General features: G+C 44.3%; 1 protein-coding gene across 5 annotated transcripts in view; it reads right to left on the reverse strand.

Annotated features, from left to right (window-relative positions):
* Nucleotides 1-19021, reverse strand: part of DNMBP (dynamin binding protein) — a 135369-nt gene that overhangs the window by 11473 nt on the left and 104875 nt on the right. For all 5 annotated transcript variants that reach the window (XM_016962390.4, XM_016962391.4, XM_063817620.1 and 2 more), the window contains 6 exon segments: nt 11240-11387; nt 10066-10083; nt 9411-9610; nt 7598-7728; nt 6287-6391; nt 1801-1929 (listed from right to left, as the gene is read on the reverse strand). In XM_016962390.4, the coding sequence (XP_016817879.4) occupies nt 1801-1929; nt 6287-6391; nt 7598-7728; nt 9411-9610; nt 10066-10083; nt 11240-11387 (731 nt within the window).

Below are 19021 nucleotides of genomic sequence, written 5' to 3' on the forward strand. Positions count from 1 at the left end.
TAGTTGTTACATAAATCTGAGGTGGAATAACTTTCATATACTCATAAACCTTTAATCATAACTAGGTAATACCCATTTTTTTTTTTTTGAGACAGAGTCTTGCTCTGTCACCCAGGCTGGAGTGCAGTGGTACAATCTCGGCTCACTGCAGCCTCAGCCTCCCAAGTAGTTGGGATTACAGGCGTCAGCCACTGCGCACAGCCCCCATTTTTATCTTCCAAAGAATTTTTCTCTTGGTTGGGAACGGTGGCTCATGCCCATAATCCCAGCACTTTGGGAGGCCAAGGTGGGCAGACCACTTGAGGTCAGAAGTTTGAGACCAGCCTGGCAAAACCCCGTCTCTACTAAAAATACAAAAATTAGGCAGGTATGGTGGTGCATGCCTGTAGTCCCAGCTCCTTGGGAGGCTGAGGCAGGAGAATCGCTTGAACCTGGGAGGCAGAGGTTGCAGTGAGCCGAGATTGTGCCACTGCACTCCAGCCTGGGTGACAGAGTGAGACTCCATCTCAAAACAAAAATAATAAATTTTTCTCTTTAATTCTTTCTAACACACAGACATTAAGGGTAAGGCAATGAATACATAAAGAACATAAACAGGTACTTAGTAGTACTTAGTAGCATCTTATTAAAAATAATGTACAATTAGAACACCTGTCAGCTCCCCAGGTGGGCATGTCTTTTTCACTCTCGGGCCACTTATAGATCCCTACAAAACTATCAAACCCCATCCAGTTTTTTCTACAAGGGATTAAACAATCCCATATATATGGATTTAGAATTTCTCAAGAAATTTGGTCTTCAGTACTTCAAGTAATTTTTTTTTGAGACAGAGTTTCGCTCTTGTTGCCCAGGCTGGAGTACAATGGCATGATCTCGGCTCACCATGACCTCCACCTTCCAGGTTCAAGCAATTCTCCTGCCTAAGCCTCCCGAGTAGCTGGGATTACAGGTGTGTGCCACCACACCTGGCTAATTTTGTATTTTTAGTAGAGACGGGGTTTCTCCATGTTGGTCAGGCTGGTCTCAACTCCCAACCTCAGGTGATCCGCCCACCTCGGCCTCCCAAAATGCTGGGATTAGAGGCGTGAGCCACCGTGCCCGGACTTAAAGTAGTTTTTATTACCATCTCAAATCTCTTTGGTAACATATTAACTATATTCCTAAATATTTGTCTTCAAGGTTTTTTTTTTTTTTTTTTTTTTTTTTTTGAGGCAGAGTCTTGCTCTGTTGCCCAGGCTGGAGTACAGTGGTGCTATCTTGGTTCATTGCAACCTCCTCCTCCTGGGTTCAAGCTATTCTCCGGCCTCGGCCTCCTGAGTACCTGGGATTACAGGTGCCCACCACCATGCCCTGCTAATTTTTGTATTTTTAGTAGCAGGGTTTCACCACCTTGGCCAGGCTGGTCTTAAACTCCTGACCTCAAGGGATCTGCCTGCCTCTGCCTCTCAAAGTGCTAGGATTACAGGCATGAGCCACTGTGCCTGGACCCTCTTCAAGTTATTATTCCTATAGTTGCTTTTATTTGATCAGAGTTCATTGCCTAGTTTTCCTTTGTCCTCTGAAACTAAATTAATCACAAGCTATTTTTTAAAAAACCTGTTTGTACAGACACAGGTCCTACATCTCTGTTTAACTAATTGAAAGTCATGTTGTGAATATCAAACCCCAATATGAATATAGCTAAAGGATGACTAATATGCCTGGTGCCCAGGGCCTGTGTCCGTGGAACTGACTTGCATGAGCTGATGTATTTGAGATGACCCTGGGAAGGGGCCAACTTTTGAAGAAAAAGTTACTTACAAAGTTTGTGAAGAGCTGGTCACTGATGTAGCGATGCACCCTCTCGAACTGCTCCAGGTCCCGGTGTCCTCTCTCCATGCACACATCCCACATGCTCACAGCAGCCACCACTTTCACACATGCGGACTCCTGGAGCCAGTTAGGACAGACACAAGTCAGAACAGACAGAACTTTCCAGCTTTTGTCATACATCACCCTGAATAGCAGTCTTGGAAAAATGAGTTCCATAATTTGAAATTTTCTCACTAGTCTGGTATTTTAGCTTTGAAATAAGCATATTTTCATAAACTATGACTTACGGGGCACAGAGAAAAGTCTAAGACTTTTAATTCTTAAAAAAATTGTTGAGGGCTTTTATCATCTCTTTAGCATTCCCCTATGTCCCTAATAGGGTTTCTTAATTTACCAAAGAGTAAATTATCAAATTAGAACCAAGATGATTCCTATAGGATTAGGATAATGACCAGTCACCTCTCCTTCCTCAAGTCTTGGTTCATGCTGTCACCATCTCAAAGACAACTGTCCTGCCACGTTACTGATCCTCACAACCTGGTTTCCCATCCGACCCTGGCACTCCCAATAGCTCCTGCTGTGCTGCTTCCTTTTTTTGTCTTTGCAAAAAATACCCTCTCACATGATTAGAATTGACTAATGCTTGCTTATTGTCGTGATCTCCCTCACCCACCCTCCTGGTAAAAATGCAAGCTCCACAAAGGTAGAGACTTTTGTCTGTTTTGTTTGCTGACTCCACTATCACATAGTCAACTCCTCCTGACAGTGACTGAGTTTGAACTCCAGGTTGGTTTTCCAGGCTTTCTTTCGAGACCAGCCTGGCCAGCATGGTGAGACCCCATCTCTACAATGCTGGGCTGTAACCCAAACAAACTAAATACTCCATTAGTCTATTTCAAGGGCAAACAGAGAAAAGTCTAAGATTTTTAATTCTTAAAAAAGTGTTGAGGGCTTTTACCATCTCTTTGGCATTCCCCTATGTCCCTAATAGGGATTCTTAATTTACCAAAAAGTAAATTATCAAATTAGAACCAAGATGATTCCTATAGGATTAGGATAATGACCAGTCACCTCTCCTTCCTCAAGTCTTGGTTCATGCTGTCACCGTCTCAAAGACAACTGCCCTGCCGTGCTACTGATCATCACAACCTGGTTTCCCATTCCTAAGCAAAGTCCCTAAGCAAAACCATCAGTGCCTCATACATTGGTTTGAAGCTTTATTTTTATAACATTTTTAGACCTTTTGTCTTTAATATTTATATCTGTATATATAAAGCCAGGGCTTCATCAGTAAGATAACCCAGGGAATGTTGCTAATTCCTCTTGAGTGGGAGATCTAATGTGAAAAGTGATGTCCTCTTGTTTTCTTTTAAAGGAATGTTATAAAGTCCCCAAATATCAGCCCATATGCCAATGTAGATACCAAATTATCCAGCCAATGGCCCTCAGCTTATGTTCTTGCTGGTTTTCTCGCTGTTAGTCAATCTAATTTTATTATTGGGCAGGCTTTCCATTTTGTGGCATGAAAAAACTGTTCAACATTTTCTCTCAATTTCTGTCAGCAGTCAGAACTAAATTGATACTTCCATCAGATGGTTTTCAACGTTACATATATCCCAACCCAAAATGTATCAGTCACTGCTATGGAGGTGAGCCTTTTAAGGGCTGAGGGCTCAGGTATATAGTGTCACACTTTAGAAAACCTGGGGAGAAAATGGCCAACAGAGGGATATCAGCATGAGAGGGATATTAGGGGAAAGTCCTATGAAGCAGCAAGACAAAGAAACATACTCAGTAGCTGCCCCAATATTGTGTGTTTTATTTTTCTTGAGATGGAGTCTTACTCTCACCCAGGCTGGAGTGCAATGGCATGATCTCAGCTCACTGCAACCTCCACCTCGCAGCTTCAAGCAATTCTCCTGCCTCAGCCTCCTGAGGAGCTGGGATTACAGGTGCCTGCCATCATGCCCAGCTAATTTTTGTAGTTTTAGTAGAGACAGGGTTTCACCATGTTGGCCAGGTTGGTCTCAAACTCCTGACCTCAGCTGATCTGCCCAACTCGGCCTCCCAAAGTGTTGGGATTATAGGCATGAGCCACTGTGCCTGGCCCTAGTTACATTTTTAAAACACAAGGGTGGAAGTTGGCTATTTACTCAATAAATGATAGGCCACTGGGTAACCAGCTGGAAAAATAAAGTTGAATCCCTGCTTCAAATCTGATTTACTAAAGTCCAGACAGAGCAATGATTTAATCTTAAAACTTAAAAAAAGATTTTAAAATCTTAAAAAATGGAATGATAAAAGTACTAAAACACGAGAATTTTTAAATGTTGGAACAGCAAAGTCCTTTCTACATATGACACAAAACTAAGAAGCCATAAAATGCAAGTTTAAACTCTTATGCGGAGGAAACACTTTAAGCAAAACTCAGAAGTCAACAAACTGAGGTAGGGGGAGGACATCTGCAAACCATCTCAGACAAAGGACTATTTCCTCCAATAGATACAGAGATCAACAAACTGATAAAGATGCCAGAATATAGGTAAGTCACAGAAAAACATAATGATATAGACATATAAGAATATTCTCAACTCCATTCCTAACATAAGAAATGACAATTTAAACTATATTGAAATATTTTTTACCTCTCTTGCAGGCAAAGATAAAACCCACTGGTTTTGATAACACTGAGTTAGCAAGGGATATTGCTTGTGGAACTTTTCACCTTTACAACATCTCTGACATTTAACGGTAGTTGTCAAAATTTATACTGCCACAAGATTTGGCTCAGAAGTACACTGGCCTTCAGACAGACTCACATAGATCAGAAAATGATGTATCCACAAGGATATTCCTTGTATGACTAGTTCTAATCTTTTGCAACTACAAGCGATTTAAATATCTGCCAACAGGGGACTAGTTAAATATATTATGACTTGTCCACAGTGATATACTATGCAATTGTAAACAACAATGGACCAAGGCCAGGCGCGGTGGCTCACTCCTGTAATTCTAACACTTTGGGAGACCAAGGTGGGTGGATCATGAAGTCAAGAGATCGAGACCATCCTTGCCAACATGATGACACCCCGTTTCTATTAAAAATACAAAAATTAGCTGGGCGTGGTGGTGTACGCCTCAGCTACTTGGGAGGCTGAGGCAGGAGAATCACTTGAACCCGGGAGGCGGAGGTTGCAGTGAGCTGAGATTCTGCCACTGCACTCTAGCCTGGCGAGAGTGAGACTCTGTCTCAAAGGAAAAAAGAACAATGGGCCTCTGTGTGTATGGCTACAACATCACTTCTGAAATTTGATTGTGAAACCCAAGATGCTAGTGTATCTCCCACCTACACACACACACAAAATCTCTGATAGGAGGGAAGAACTTAATGGATGGTGACTGTCTCTATAGAAGGTGACAAGGTAGGAGGAATAATTATTTTTACTTAGCCCTTTGGTACTTTAAATTTTATACCATTTTATTCAGTTTAAAAACTTTTTTTTTTAAAAAGTTAAGGATTCCTTTTAAGGAAATTCTTTTATAAGATCAGATGTTCAGGCTGGACATGGTGGCTCATGCCTGTAATCCCAGCACTTCAGGAGGCCAGTTTAAGACCAGCCTGGGCAACATAGTAAGACCTCATCTCTGCTTAAAAAAATTAGCCAGGTGTGGTGGTGTGCACCTCTGGTCCCAGCCACTGAGGTGGGAGGATTGCTTGAGCCCAGGACTTGGAGACTGCACTGAGCTATGATGGTACTATTGCACTCCAGTCTGGGTGAGAGAAAGAGACTCTGTCTCTAAAAGATCAGAGGGACAGGAGTATCCAGTACACTCACAGCATCCTATATTAAATCAATAGAGAAATTAGAGACAAGAATAGAAAGGATGGTGGTGCTGGTTCTGACCTCAGGGAGGAAGCATTGCTTGAGGCAAGGAAAGACCTAGGCTCACCTGATCTCCTTGGCTTCTCTAGATCTCAAAGCTGTTTATGGCTCTAATACCTTTAGAGGCCTTATTATAGCAACTGAATATTAATAAATTGGGAGCTGAAGTGATCAGAAAGCATACCACATAGGAACATTCTCTTACTCATATTCACTGCTTGTTCTTTCTTGTTTACGTTTCCTGTTTACAGCTTCCTAGCTTTTGCATTCAATATTTGGTTTTCAAACTGGTTTTGACAAAATGAACTGTAATAAGTAAAAGAAAAATAAGGTGTGTGTGGGATGAAGGGTGATGAAGACCAAAAAGAGGGTGGAAAAAGTTGGGCTGCTTTGAAATGAATATGACAACATTGATCTAAATGCTATTACTGTTAAATAACCTATTGGCATCTCAACAAAAAGTATGATGGGGCATAATAGTGATTTGAGTCCAGATTACTCAGCATTCATTAAACAATATGACTGATGAACAGGAAAGGGGACAGAATTACATCGTATGTTAATCTAACTACAGTGATGTTGACGCTCACCCGGATGTGCTGGAGGTAGAGAGACAGGTCTCGGATAAAAGACTTAATCAATCTTTCTTGCATTCGGAAGTTTTTTTCTGTTTCTTCAAATACTTCATCTTTTATCTGTTCAAAAATAAACAAGTGCTGTTAGCAAATTTGGACACTCCTTTAATCTTACTGGCAAAAGTAGCTTGCTTTTTTTTTTTTTTTTTGTGGAGACAGAGTTTTGCTCTTGTCGCCCAGGTTGGAGTGCAATGGCATGATCTTGGCTCACTGCAACCTCCGCCTCCTGGATTCAAGCAATTCTCCTGCCTCAGCCTCTCGCATAGCTGAGATTACAGGCTTGCACCACCACGCCCAGCTCATTTTTGTATTACTAGTAGAGATGAGGTTGCACCATGTTGGCCAGACTAGTCTCGAACTCCTGATCTCAGGTGATCCACCCGACCTTGGCCTCCCAGAGTGCTGGGATTATAGGCATGAGCCACCACGCCCAGCCAAAAGTAGCTTTCTTAAAAACATCTTTTGTTCAAATTTTAAACCTTTAATGTTTTCCTGAATCATAGTGAATTGATTTAAACACCTGCATGTGGTTTCAAAAGACCTCCAAAATACACACAGGCCCTCCTTTAAACCTTCTTTGCAAGCCCTCTGCTCTGGCCAGGCTGCCCTCTTCACCCCAGCACTGCCATGTCTGCTGATCCTAGGACTGTTCCTCATGAGGTTCCCCTGCCTGGCAGGTCTTCTCCCTCCCTGTGGCATGCCTGCCCCCTTCCTATAAGGCTCAGGTCAACATGACTCTTGCTCTCACTGAACTGTTTTTCTAAAATACTATAGCATTTGGAGAACAAAATACAAAACCTAGCAATTGACTATTTTCTGGCTTATATTTTCCATGAATTGTACCTTAATATATAGAGTATAGCAGAATGATGTCTGGAGACTTCAGGTCAACTTTCAGCATTGCCGATAAACTGTTTTTCAATCTCTTACACTTAACGTTTCCTTCTTTGTAACATCATGTATCCAACTAGGTGATCTCTTAAATTCCTACTAGCTTAGTAAGTCTACAACTATAGTTTTGTCCCACCAAATCAATTATAAGCTCCTTAGAGGTGGTGAAAACTACCATAATTATTACATGTCAACTGATCTGACCCTCTAATTTGCCTTTGTAACCAGCAGCTGGAGGGCCCTGTCTCCACCAGCTCGTAAAACCAGAGGACGTCTGAGGAAGGGAACCACGCCAATTGACGCCAGGCAGGCTGTCTCACGGAGCCCTGAAAAGCTGTCAAAGATGCGCTAAGCCTTCCAGGATGGGGATCTCACCTGAGGAGCAAAGCCAGTGAGATGCTTCAGGTGACTGCTAACTCGGTTGGATTTCTTGATGATGGAGTGGATGTTCAGTTTGGAAATTTTCTCCATAAGGCTATCTTCATCACCCTTACGGTACTTGAGGACTAGGGAGTAAGTCAGAAAAGCACTTTCCTCAGCATGGACATACTACAAAATGAGCCATAAAATGAGATGAACACCCAAACGGGAGCTAGTCCTTGTCTTCAATGAGCTTATAACAAAATATTAATCCAAATAATGATTTATGGACAGACATGATATCTGAAGCACAGCAGAGAGACAATGGGCAGCCAGGAGAGGGGTCAGAGACAAGGAGGAAAACAGCAGAGGGTGTTAAGGGAAAGAACTTAAGGAAATCTGAAGTCAATGCCCGGGTCTGCCACTTAAGGTATGGCATTAAATCAGTCATTTTACCTTGAGTCTCATTTTCCTCTTCAATAAAATGCAGAAAGCAATACTTGTAAGGCCATCTTAAATGGTGCCATACACAAATGAGATATTGATATCCAATCGTCTCCCATAGTAAAATGCTATACAGCAATAATTACCATGTTAAACACTAGGCACAACCTACAGAAAAGTGTAGAGATAAAAGTAGAAGGGTGGCAAGGGGAAGACTGGGAGGCAGCAAAAAGGTATACCTGGTTGTAGAAGTTGGAGACTACATCGCATTAGGAGATTTGAACCAAGGGAAAGGGCTGGATGACCAGAGAGCTTTAGAAGCCACAGTCAACATCCCATCCTAATGAGGGTGACACAGTTGAAGTAGAAGGCAGAGAAATGATTTTAGATAACTTTAAAGTGTGGAGAAGAATGGAAAGACAAAAAGGTTACACTGTATTATATCTTGAGGATATGAATAATAAATGAGCTCAGCACAGTCACTGTGCTATATATACTCACTGAATGCTCAAGTTAGGGCCTCAAGAGACGTGATGAGTGCATTCAGTGTTATGAAGAAGGAGTGGGTGGGTGGGCAACTGACTGTTTTAGGAGGGGAAGTGAGGGACTCAACCCAGAGAGGTCACTGGGCATGGGCAGTGAAGACAGGACAAGAAAGGTGAGCAGATTGGGGTTTTCTAAAACACAAGAAGTCCTAGATTTAGTAGAGGTAGTAAGACATCCAATTAGACACTTAGAAAAAACAAGTCTATGCATGGACTCCAGAGGAGCTCCATAAATGAGGTGAGGAGGAAACTGCCCGTGCTCGAATAAAACTTCCCATCACCTAGTCTCCACTGTCTTCATATCTCTCGAGAAAGGCTCTTATTGCTATATATTTTATTACAGATGCCTTATTTCCAATATACCATACTTGTGCTTTTTATCGTTACTTCTGCCTTTAATAAATACCACATTTTGGGCCGGGTGCAGTGGCTCACACCTGTAATCACAGCACTTTGGGAGGCTGAGAGTTCCAGACCAGCTTGGCCAACATGGTGAAACCCTGTCTCTACTAAAAATACAAAAATTAGCTGTGCATGGTGCCACATGCCTGTAATTCCAGCTACTTGGGAGGCTGAAGCGGGAGAATTGCTTGAACATGGGAGGTGGAGGTTGCAGTGAGCTGAGATAGCACCACTGCACTCCAGCCTGGGGGACAGAGCAAGACTGTCTCAAAAAAAATAATAATATCATATTTCCCCCAAATTCTACCATTTCTTCATCACAGCCCTATTATACCTACCACCTGCCTTGTCCAACTCTAGCGAAGTAATGAATTGTTTTGAGAAGAAAAGCATTCTCAAAGGGCATACCTCCTTTTCAGCAATTATGCTGTTCTTACCCAGGTCCTTTCGCCGTTTATATTCATTAATGTTAACGTTGATTTCCTTGACTGCAAGGACTGCATTGGTTAAAGGCACTTTATCTGGGTGGGATTCTGGGGTGGAATTCAGCAACTCCATTAGCAACAGCGGGTAACGCATTACTCTCTGTACTGGTTTGATGAGGAAGGAGCCCAGGTTAATATAATTTGTGCATCCCCTGTAAGAGAAGGAAAAAAGACTTTAGTAAGCTATCAATAATATAGCGCCCAGCCTGGGAACATCGTGAGACCCCATCTTAAAAAAAATTTTTTTAACATAATAATAATGTACGCCTATGGGCAGGATTTGTTCCTAAATATTGCTCTCTATTCTTTTACCCTACTTTCCAATTTCAGTCATTCAACATGTATTCATCTAACAAACACCAGGTACTGTTCTAGGTGCTGGGGATTTCATAGTGACCCCAAAAGTCCCTGTCCTGGTAGGAGAAGATAGGCAATAAACAGATAAGTAAAGTGTTCCCTTGGGGATAAGTGCTACGAAAGAAAACCCAGCAAGGTGAGTCTGCTTCTAGGTTTGTCTATAAAGGAAGAAAATACAGTTGTTTAAGAGTTAGTTAGGAAAAATCCACAGAAGAAATGAGCGCATACATCAAGCAGCAATGGAACTTACCATTCGTTGTATAGGCTCCTGCAAGGCAGTGGGCATGAAAAGAAAAGAGACAGTTTATTAGAGAGAGAATCTTGAGTTTCACATTCTTCTCAGAACATAAATCATGTGGGACAAAAAATTATTAATGTTTATGGTAACATATTTAGTCTACTAAAAAATGTTAGCCCCAGCCAGTCATGGTGGCTCACGCCTGTAATCCCAGCACTTTGGGAGGCCGAGGCGGGTGGATCACCTGAAGTCAGGAGTTCAAGACCTGCCTGGCCAACCTGCTGAAACTCTGTCTACGCTAAAAACATAAAAATTAGCTAGGCATGGTGGCACGTGCCTGTAATCCCAGCTACTGGGGGGCTGAGGCAGGGGATCGCTTGAACCCGGGAGGTGGAGGTTGCAGTGAGCTGAGAGCACCACTGCATTCCAGCCTGGATAACAGAGTGAGACTCTGTCTCTCCAAAAAAAAAAAAAAAAAAAAAAGTTAGCCCCTAACTTCTCTTTGATCTACTTATCCATATATTATATCTTTATACCTTGCTTCCCTAAGACCAGGACAATCTCACCTGATGTCTAGAATACCTTAGCTGGGCATGGTGGCTCACACCTATAATCCCAGCACTTTGGGAGGCCGAGGCAGGCGGATCACTTGAGGTCAGGAGTTTGAGACCAGGGTGGCCAACACGGTGAAACCCCATCTCCACTAAAAATACAAAAATTAGCCAGGTATGGTGGTGTGTGCCTGTAATTCCAGCTACTTGGGAGCCTAAGGTGGGAGAATCGCTTGAACCCGGGAGGCAGAGGTTGCAGTGAGCTAAGATTGTGCCACTGCATGCTGACCTGGGCAATGAGCTGAGATTACACCACTGCACTCTGGCCTGGGTGAGAGTGAGACTCTGTCTCAAAAAAAACCCCTGTATTTAGTCTTCTCACCTATGCTCTTGTTTATTTGGACCAAACCATCCTCTCCTGGCTGCTTTTTAACCTGATAACGCTAACCTAATACTCTATACAGATAAAACTTATTCACATGGACAAAAATACAATCAGGAAACCACTTAAATGATATATATCATGGATATGTTATGTTTAAAACAAGATGTCATCATCAAGTCCAGGCATATACACAGGTATAACTTAGAGAACTGAAGAGCTGTAATGGAAGTTAAGTGGTCAAAACTCCTACTTCAGATCTGCCAAGGAGTCCTGAAGATGCTTCTGGATCTTCTCATCCTTCTCGTAGATTTCAAGCAGCGCAATGGCCTCATCATGATTCTGGCAGTAAATCTTGTATGTTCCCTCAAGCTCATCCCGGTGACCAAGAAACACAGGTCCTTTGGAATACACACAAACATATAGTGTTTTTAGTAAACTTTCTTCTCAGTATACTAAATGTAAGGTACACGGCCAAACTTTAGTACCAGCTAAATCCTACCTATTACAAGAAATGATACTAAGACTATCCATCAAATAGTAAGAAACTTCCATCTAACAGCTTAAAGTTGTAATCATTTAAAGGAAAATTTAGAAAGCCATGTCATCCATATATGTATGGATTCATTTTATTTTTTTTTGAGACAGGGTCTCTGTCACCCAGGCTGGAGTGCAGTGGCACAATCTCAGCCCACTGTAGACTCGACCTCCCAGACTCGGGTCGGTCCCTAGTAGCTGGGACCACGTGTGCATGCCACCATGCCCAGCTAATTTTTCGTATTTTTGGTAGAGAGGGGGTTTCGCCATGTTGCCCAGGCTCATGTATTTGTTTTAGAACACACACACACACACACACACACACGTGTGACTGGCCTCTGAAACAGAGCCTCCAGTCCCTTTGCAGTCGAGCCAAGTCAGGCATCTGAGAGCGTTCTCCATGTAGGGATGTAATGAGAACCCCATAAGGAGGACCCCCTCATTTATTTTTTTTTCCTGAGACGGAGTCTCTTGTTGCCCGGGCTGGAGTGCAGTGGCACATCTTGGCTCACTGCAACATCCGCCTCCCTGGTTCAAGTGAGTCTTCTGCCTCAACCTCCCAAGTAGCTGGGAATACAGGTACACACCACCATACCCAGCTAATTTTTGTATTTTTAGTAGAGACGGAGTTCTTCTACAGCAGCAGTTTCTAACATTTTTGTGCATAAATAAGACTGGATAAAGTATATTACATTAAAATACCTATAATGATAAATCCCCAACTTATGATATAGTAACCTATATACTTCTTTAGTTTTTCTGAGGCAGGGTCTCACTCTGTTGCCCAGGCTCTACTGCAGTGGTACGATCTTGGCTCACTGCAACCTCTACCTCCCAGGCTCAAGTGATCCTCCCACCTCTGCCTCCTGAGCAGCTGGGACTACAGATGTGCGCTGCCATACCTGGTTAATTTTTGTAATTTTAGTAGAGACAGGGTTTTGCCATGTTGTCCAGGCTGGTCTCAAACTCCTGGGCTCAAGCAATCCACCTGCCTGGGTCTCCCAAAGTGCTGGGATTACAGGTGTGAGCCCCAGCCATATGTACTTCTTTATAAGGTATTAAATAACCAAATGTAGCACTGAGTCTAACAATCCCCATACTGTCACAGCTTGAGGAGTGACACACACTGGTAACATTGGCTGCCTCTGGTTGAGGGTTACTGAAATTTCAAGACATTTGCAACGACCTAATCTGACAGAAACATGTGACTTCTGTTGGTGACAAAGTCACAGCTACTACTATGTGACTTATTCCCTACATTCATACTTTAAATAAATGCTATATTTCAGTTAAAAACTAGTAAAAAAATAAAGAGGTCATTTTTTTCCCTATCCCCAGACCCCTCATCTAGAGTCAGTTAGGCATAGGAACAGTTCCTAAGCAAACTTCCACAGAACAATTGCCTTCAGAGCTGTGGCCTGAACGTGCGGGTCCCTGGCTTACTATGAGGACTCGTCCTCTTGCCCTTCTTTCCTCCTCTCAGTGTATTTGGTGCTCCCTTCTTCAGCTCCATGTTCCACGAAAAAGAGCTCTCATCCTTGTTCTCCTCCCTCCAATATGATACTATTTACTGCTTCCCTACAACCAACCATCCCTACCAGCTGTCCAGGCACGACCCCTCCCTCAGGGAGCCTATCGCTGCTTCTGTGGAGTCACCTCTGTTCTCTCACTGTTGTGTCCCATGGAAGTCCCTGTTCTTGTGCAGAACCTTTTTTTTTTCTTAAGACAGGGTCTCCTGGGTTGCCCAGGCTGGAGTGCAGTGGCACAATCTTGGCTCACTGCACCCGCCACCTCCTGGGCTCAAGTGATCCTCCCACCTCAGCCTCCTGAGTAGCTGGGACACCACCACGCCTGCTGATTTTTGCATTTTTTGGTAGACGGGGTTTCGGCACGTTGGTCAGGCTGGTCACAAACTCTTGGGCTCAAGTGATCCACCTGCCTCGGCCCTTCCAAAGTGCTGGGATAACGGGCGTGAGTCACCATGCCTGGCCTAAAAAGTTTCTATTTAAATTATTTTCCTTAATGTATAACTCCTTTCTGTAAGAGAAACTTAATTTTTTTCATATCACCTCACACTGCCCTTTCTCACTGGAAGCCTCCCTTCTTTTTTTTTTTTTTTTTGAGATGGAGTCTCGCTGTGTCACCCAGGCTGGAGTGCAGTGGCATGATCTCAGCTCACTGCAACCTCTGCCTCCTGAGTTCAAGTGATTCTCCTGCCTCAGTCTCCTGAGTAGCCGGGATCACAGGCATGCGCCACCACGCCTGGCTCATTTTTGTATTTTTAGTAGAGACAGGGTTACACCATGTTGGCCAGGATGGTCTCAAACTCCCGATCTCAGGTGATCCGCCCGTCTCAGCCTCCCAAAGTGCTGGGATTACTGGTGTGAAACACCGCACCCGGCTGCCTCCCTTTAAAAAAAAAAAAAAAATTGTTGGCCAGACGTAGTGGCTCAAGCTTGTAATCCCAGCAATTTGGGAGGCCAAGATGGGCAGATCCCCTAAGGTCAGCAGTTCGAGACCAGCCTGGCCAACAGGGCAAAACCCCGTCTCTACTAAAAATACAAAAATTAGCCAGGCATGGTGGCAGGCGCCTGTAATCCCAGCTACTTGGGAGACTGAGGCAGAAGAATCGTTTGAACCCAGGAGGCAGAGGTTGTAGTGAGCAGAGGTCGTGCCACTGCACTCCAGCCTGGGCACAGAGCGAGATTCTATCTTAAAAAAAAAAAATTGTTTTGAGACAAGGTCTCACTCCATATCCTAGACTGGAGTGCAGTGTTGACCATTGCCCACTGTAGCCTCCAACACCTGGGCTCAAGCAATCCTCCTGCCTCAGCCTCTCAAGTACCTGGGACTACAGGTATGTGCTACCACACCTGGGTAATTTTTTTTTTTTTTTTTTGTAGAAACGAGGTCTCACTATGTTGCCCAGCCTGGGCTTGAACTCCTGGCCTCAAGCAATCCTCCCGCCTTGGCCTCCCAAACTACTGAAATTACAGGCATGAGCCACTGCACCTGGCCAGAAGCTTCCCTTCTGTCTGCTCCTGCAACCTACCAGTCACAACAGTGGGGGTGGGGCTGGCTCCTTTTTCATCTTCACGGCCACTTTCTTTTTGTTTTTTTTTTTAAGAGATGGGGCCTTGCTCTGTCACCCAGATTGGAGTGCACTGTCATGAACCAGCTCACTGCAGCCTTGACCTCCTAAGCTCAAGCAATTCTCTGCCCTCAGCCCCCCAAATAGCTGGAACTACAAGTGTGCCCCACCATACCTGGCTAATTTTTGTATTTTTTGTAGGGATAGTGTTTCACCTCGTTGGTCAGGCTGGTCTCGAACTCCTGAGCTCAGCAATCCACCCACCTTGGCCTCCCAAAGTGCTGGGATTACAGGCGTGGGCCACCGCGCCTGGTCTTCACGGCCACTTTGGAATTCCTAAAGCCACCCATGTCTTCATCTGGTTTCACCATTCTACATTAGTCTGCCGCCTTCTTTTTGCAGCCCTTTCCCTAGTTGCATTCTTAGAATCTTCACCATCCAGACTGATGATTTACATTCAATTCGCCATTCTTCAACTTCCCTGATAGTCACTATTCTATATCAATTACAAACTAGCAAAGCTACATCTATAATCTCTTTCAAACTCTGGGTCACGAAATATACTTAATGGGTCATGAAATATACTTAATGGGTCACAGTCAGCACTGTTTTGATGAAATAGAATGGATTTTTTTTTTTTCTGTAGAGACGGGGTTTTCCCATGTTGCCCAGGCTGGTCCAGAACTCCTGGGCTCACATGATCTGCCCGCCTTGCCTCGGCCTCCCAGAGTGTTGGGATTACTGGTGTGAGCCAACACGCCCGGCTGATCAAATAGAAAAGAAAATATCAGAAAACATCGGACATAAAAATTAGCTGGGTGTGGTGGTACGCACCTGTAGTCCCAGCTACTAGGGAGGCTGAGGTGGGAGGATCGCTTGAGCCCAAGAGGTAGAGGCTGCAGTGAGCTGTGATCACACTACTACACCCCAGCTTGGGAAATAGCGTGAGACTGTCTCGAAAAAAAAGGGAAAACACTGGACATGGTAAAACTAAGCACAGACATACACAGAAACACACATCCTGGGTCATTATGAACAACATAGCTCTCGGCGGGATGTGTTTAAAATCAGGTAAAGCGAGGACTTTCCACCTATGACCACGTACCCAGAGTCTCCCGGTGCTGCTTGATCATTCTCTATCTCAGCCACCTGCCCTTTGCCCGTGGCTCCATAAGGCTTTAACTTGCCCTTCATGGTCTTCTCGGAGCCTTCCCTCATCGGATGTTTCAGACCTCATTTGTCCTTTGTGAATCCCCCACTGAACGCACGCCTGGCCTTCCGTTAGAGCCACCGGCATGGTACTCTCAGTCTTGGCTCCCTCAAGCCCCACCACCCACCATCCCTCCTCTAAAAATTAGTCCTTGTGCCTAGGTCTCAGCCTTTCAGTGTCAAGGCCTCTCCACCACCTCTGTGTGTCTTCAACACATCGAAGCCTGCTACCCAACTCCTTGTTTGACTTTGGACAAGAAGCGAAGGGAAGAAGAAAAAATAAATGCAGGTGCTATCTTATGGAGGTGGGGTTATGGATATTTGCTTTCATTTCTCAGTTTACTGTCATAATGTAAGGTATAGTACACTATAGACACAGATGCTAAGACTCTCATTTCTGATTTGAATCAGACCTAAGGGGAGAAGGCGCCTTGCAGAAGCTGGTTAACTCCAACCACCTGAGAGCCCCAGGAACGACAACAGGTAATAAACTGGAAGAAAAATGAGTAACTGCTTAATTTAAAATTAAGCTCTTTTAGATAGCAGCCAACTTTATCTCATTTCTTTCTTAATACAAATAAATGACCCAGAGATACTTATTTCAAGTGCCTTAAAAAATCGTATACACTGTCGTTTATGCTTCACCATCACACTAAAACTGGGTCACTGTGACTTCCTTCTGCCCAACTCAATGTGTGTATCTCCTTCCTCAACTTCCCTGACCTCTCTGGTTAGACTAAGGGCAAGAACCTCAGGTTCCAGTTTTTCTAACTGTTCCAGAAAATGCAAAAGACACAGTTGTATTCTGTATAGAGGCTAATGGCATCTGCCTGCACGACAGAAAGACTTGAGTTTGAATGCCAGTCCCATCAATTACTAGCCATGTGACCTGGGCAAATTACCTTCCCTCTAAGTGTCGGTTTCTTCACTGTAAAATAGGATAGAGTACCTAAACTGGCTGCAGAGTGGGTCACACCTGTAATCTTGCAGTGTGGGGGGACTGAGCTCAGGAATTCAAGACCAGCCTGGGCAACAGAGCAAGACCTCATCTCTACTAAAAATAAAAAAGCTAGTTGGGAGGCTGAGGTGGGAGGATCACTTGAGCCTGGGAGGTCGAGGCTGAGGTGAGCCATGATCACACCACTGCATTCTAGCCTAGGCAGCAGAGCAAGACCTTGTCTCAAAAACGTGTGTGGCGGCTCGTGCCTATAATCACAGCATTTTGGGAGTCTGAGGAGGGAAGATTGCTTGAGGCCAGGCATCCAAGACTAGCCTGGGCAATATAGTGAGACTCCATCTCTACAAAAATTTAAAAATTAGCTGGGCCTGATGGTGCATGCCTATAGTTCCAGCTGCTCAGGGAGCTGAGGTGAGAAGATTGCTTGACCTGGGTAATCGAGGCTGTGGGTGAGCTGTCATTGTGCCACTGCAGTCCAGTCTGGATAACAATGTGAGACCCTGTCTAAAAAAAGAAGAAACAACAGTACCTAAACCTCAGAGGGCTGTCTATTGTAGAGAACAACTGAGATCCAGCTGGACCTATCTTGAGAGGGTATGTGGTGAGAGAAACACTCAGGAAACATTAACCATGCTACAACATCCCAGAGCTGTTTCCTCCTCCCTTCAGGGGGCAGAACCCTGATTTTTTTCCTGTGTCCGTTTTTCTCCCAGGTGAGTCAGGTAAATTGCATCTAGTGTAAGCCAGCGTCATGACCCATTCCCCTTTCTAGCCATCAGCTTAGCTGCATGCATGTCACCCACTTCTGGCCAACGAGAAATAAGGTATCTGATCAGGGAGCTCTGGAAAAGGTTTGCAAACTCTTAAAACGACACAGGGGTCACTCCTTCTGCTGGATGTTGTTGTATATGGTGTCATGGCTGGAACTGGGGTAGCCTCTTGTAATTAGGATTCTAATAAAGCAGCAAAATGATAGGATGTCCCCTCCCACACTGTGCCAGGGCTGGTCTGTATGACCCACAGAACATGACAGAAGTGATGCTGTGTCATGTTCAAGATCAGGTTATAGAAGACTCTGTGGCTCCTGTCTCAGGCGTGCTTGCTCTTGCGTGCTCTCTCTCATTCTGTCTCTCGCTCTCTCTCACAGGTCACTCTAGGTGACTCATGACTCATGCCACGTCATGAGGAAAGCCCAGGGAGAGGCTCACGTGGCAAGAAACTGACGCCTGAAGAACTGAGTGAGCTTTCTTGGAAGCAGATCCCTGAGCCCCAGATGATGGCAGTCCAGGCCAACAACTGACTCCAACCTCATGAGACCCTGGGCCAGAACCACCCAGCGGAGCCACCTCCAGACTCCTGACCTACAGAAGCAGCGAGGTAATACATGTTTAATGTTTTCAGCTGCTAAGTTTCGGTGAAATTGTTAAATAGCAATGGATAACCAATAAGTTCCCTTGTTTGTAAGAACTAGATGAATGTTTTAAAAACATTTTGACAATGTCCCACATAAATGTAAATTATGACTCAGTACACATATATTTGAAATGAAAATAAAAGTTTCAGCCAGATGTGGTGGCTCACACCTGTAATCCCAGCAATGTGGGAGGCCGAGGTGGGTAGATCGCTTAAGCCCAGGAGTTTGAAACCAGCCTGGGCAACATGGCAAAACTCCATCTCTACAAAAAAAAATTACAAAAATTAGCTGGGCGTGGTGGCACATGCCTGTATTCCCAGCTATGTGGGAGACCAAGGTAGGGAGGATGGCTTGAGGCTGGGAGGTTGAGGCTGCAGTGAGCTGAATTCGCACCACTGCACTCCAACCTGGGCGACAGTGTAAAAATCCTGTGTCAAAAAAAAACAACAGATAAGTTTCAAAAATTGGTAGTTAAACTTACAGTGCATTCTGATATTTTCTTTTGTTTTTTTTTTTTCTTGAGACCAAGTCTTGCTCTGTACCCCAGGCAGTGGTGTAGTGGCTCGTGGCACGATTTCAGCTCACTGAAGCCTCAACCTCCTAGACTCAAGCAGTCCTCCCACCTTGGTCTCCCAAGTAGCTGGGATTACAGGAGCCCATGACCACGCCCAGCTCTATTTTTAGTACAGACAGGGTTTCACCATGTTGGCCAGGCTGATCTCAAACTCCTGACCTCAGGTGATCCTCTTGCCATGGCCTCCCAAAGTGCTGGGATTACAGGTGTGAGCCACTGTGCCTGGCCGCATTCTGGTATTTTCTTGAAAAA

Source organism: Pan troglodytes, chromosome 8 (genome assembly GCF_028858775.2).
Source record: "Pan troglodytes isolate AG18354 chromosome 8, NHGRI_mPanTro3-v2.0_pri, whole genome shotgun sequence".
Lineage (NCBI taxonomy): Eukaryota > Metazoa > Chordata > Mammalia > Primates > Hominidae > Pan > Pan troglodytes.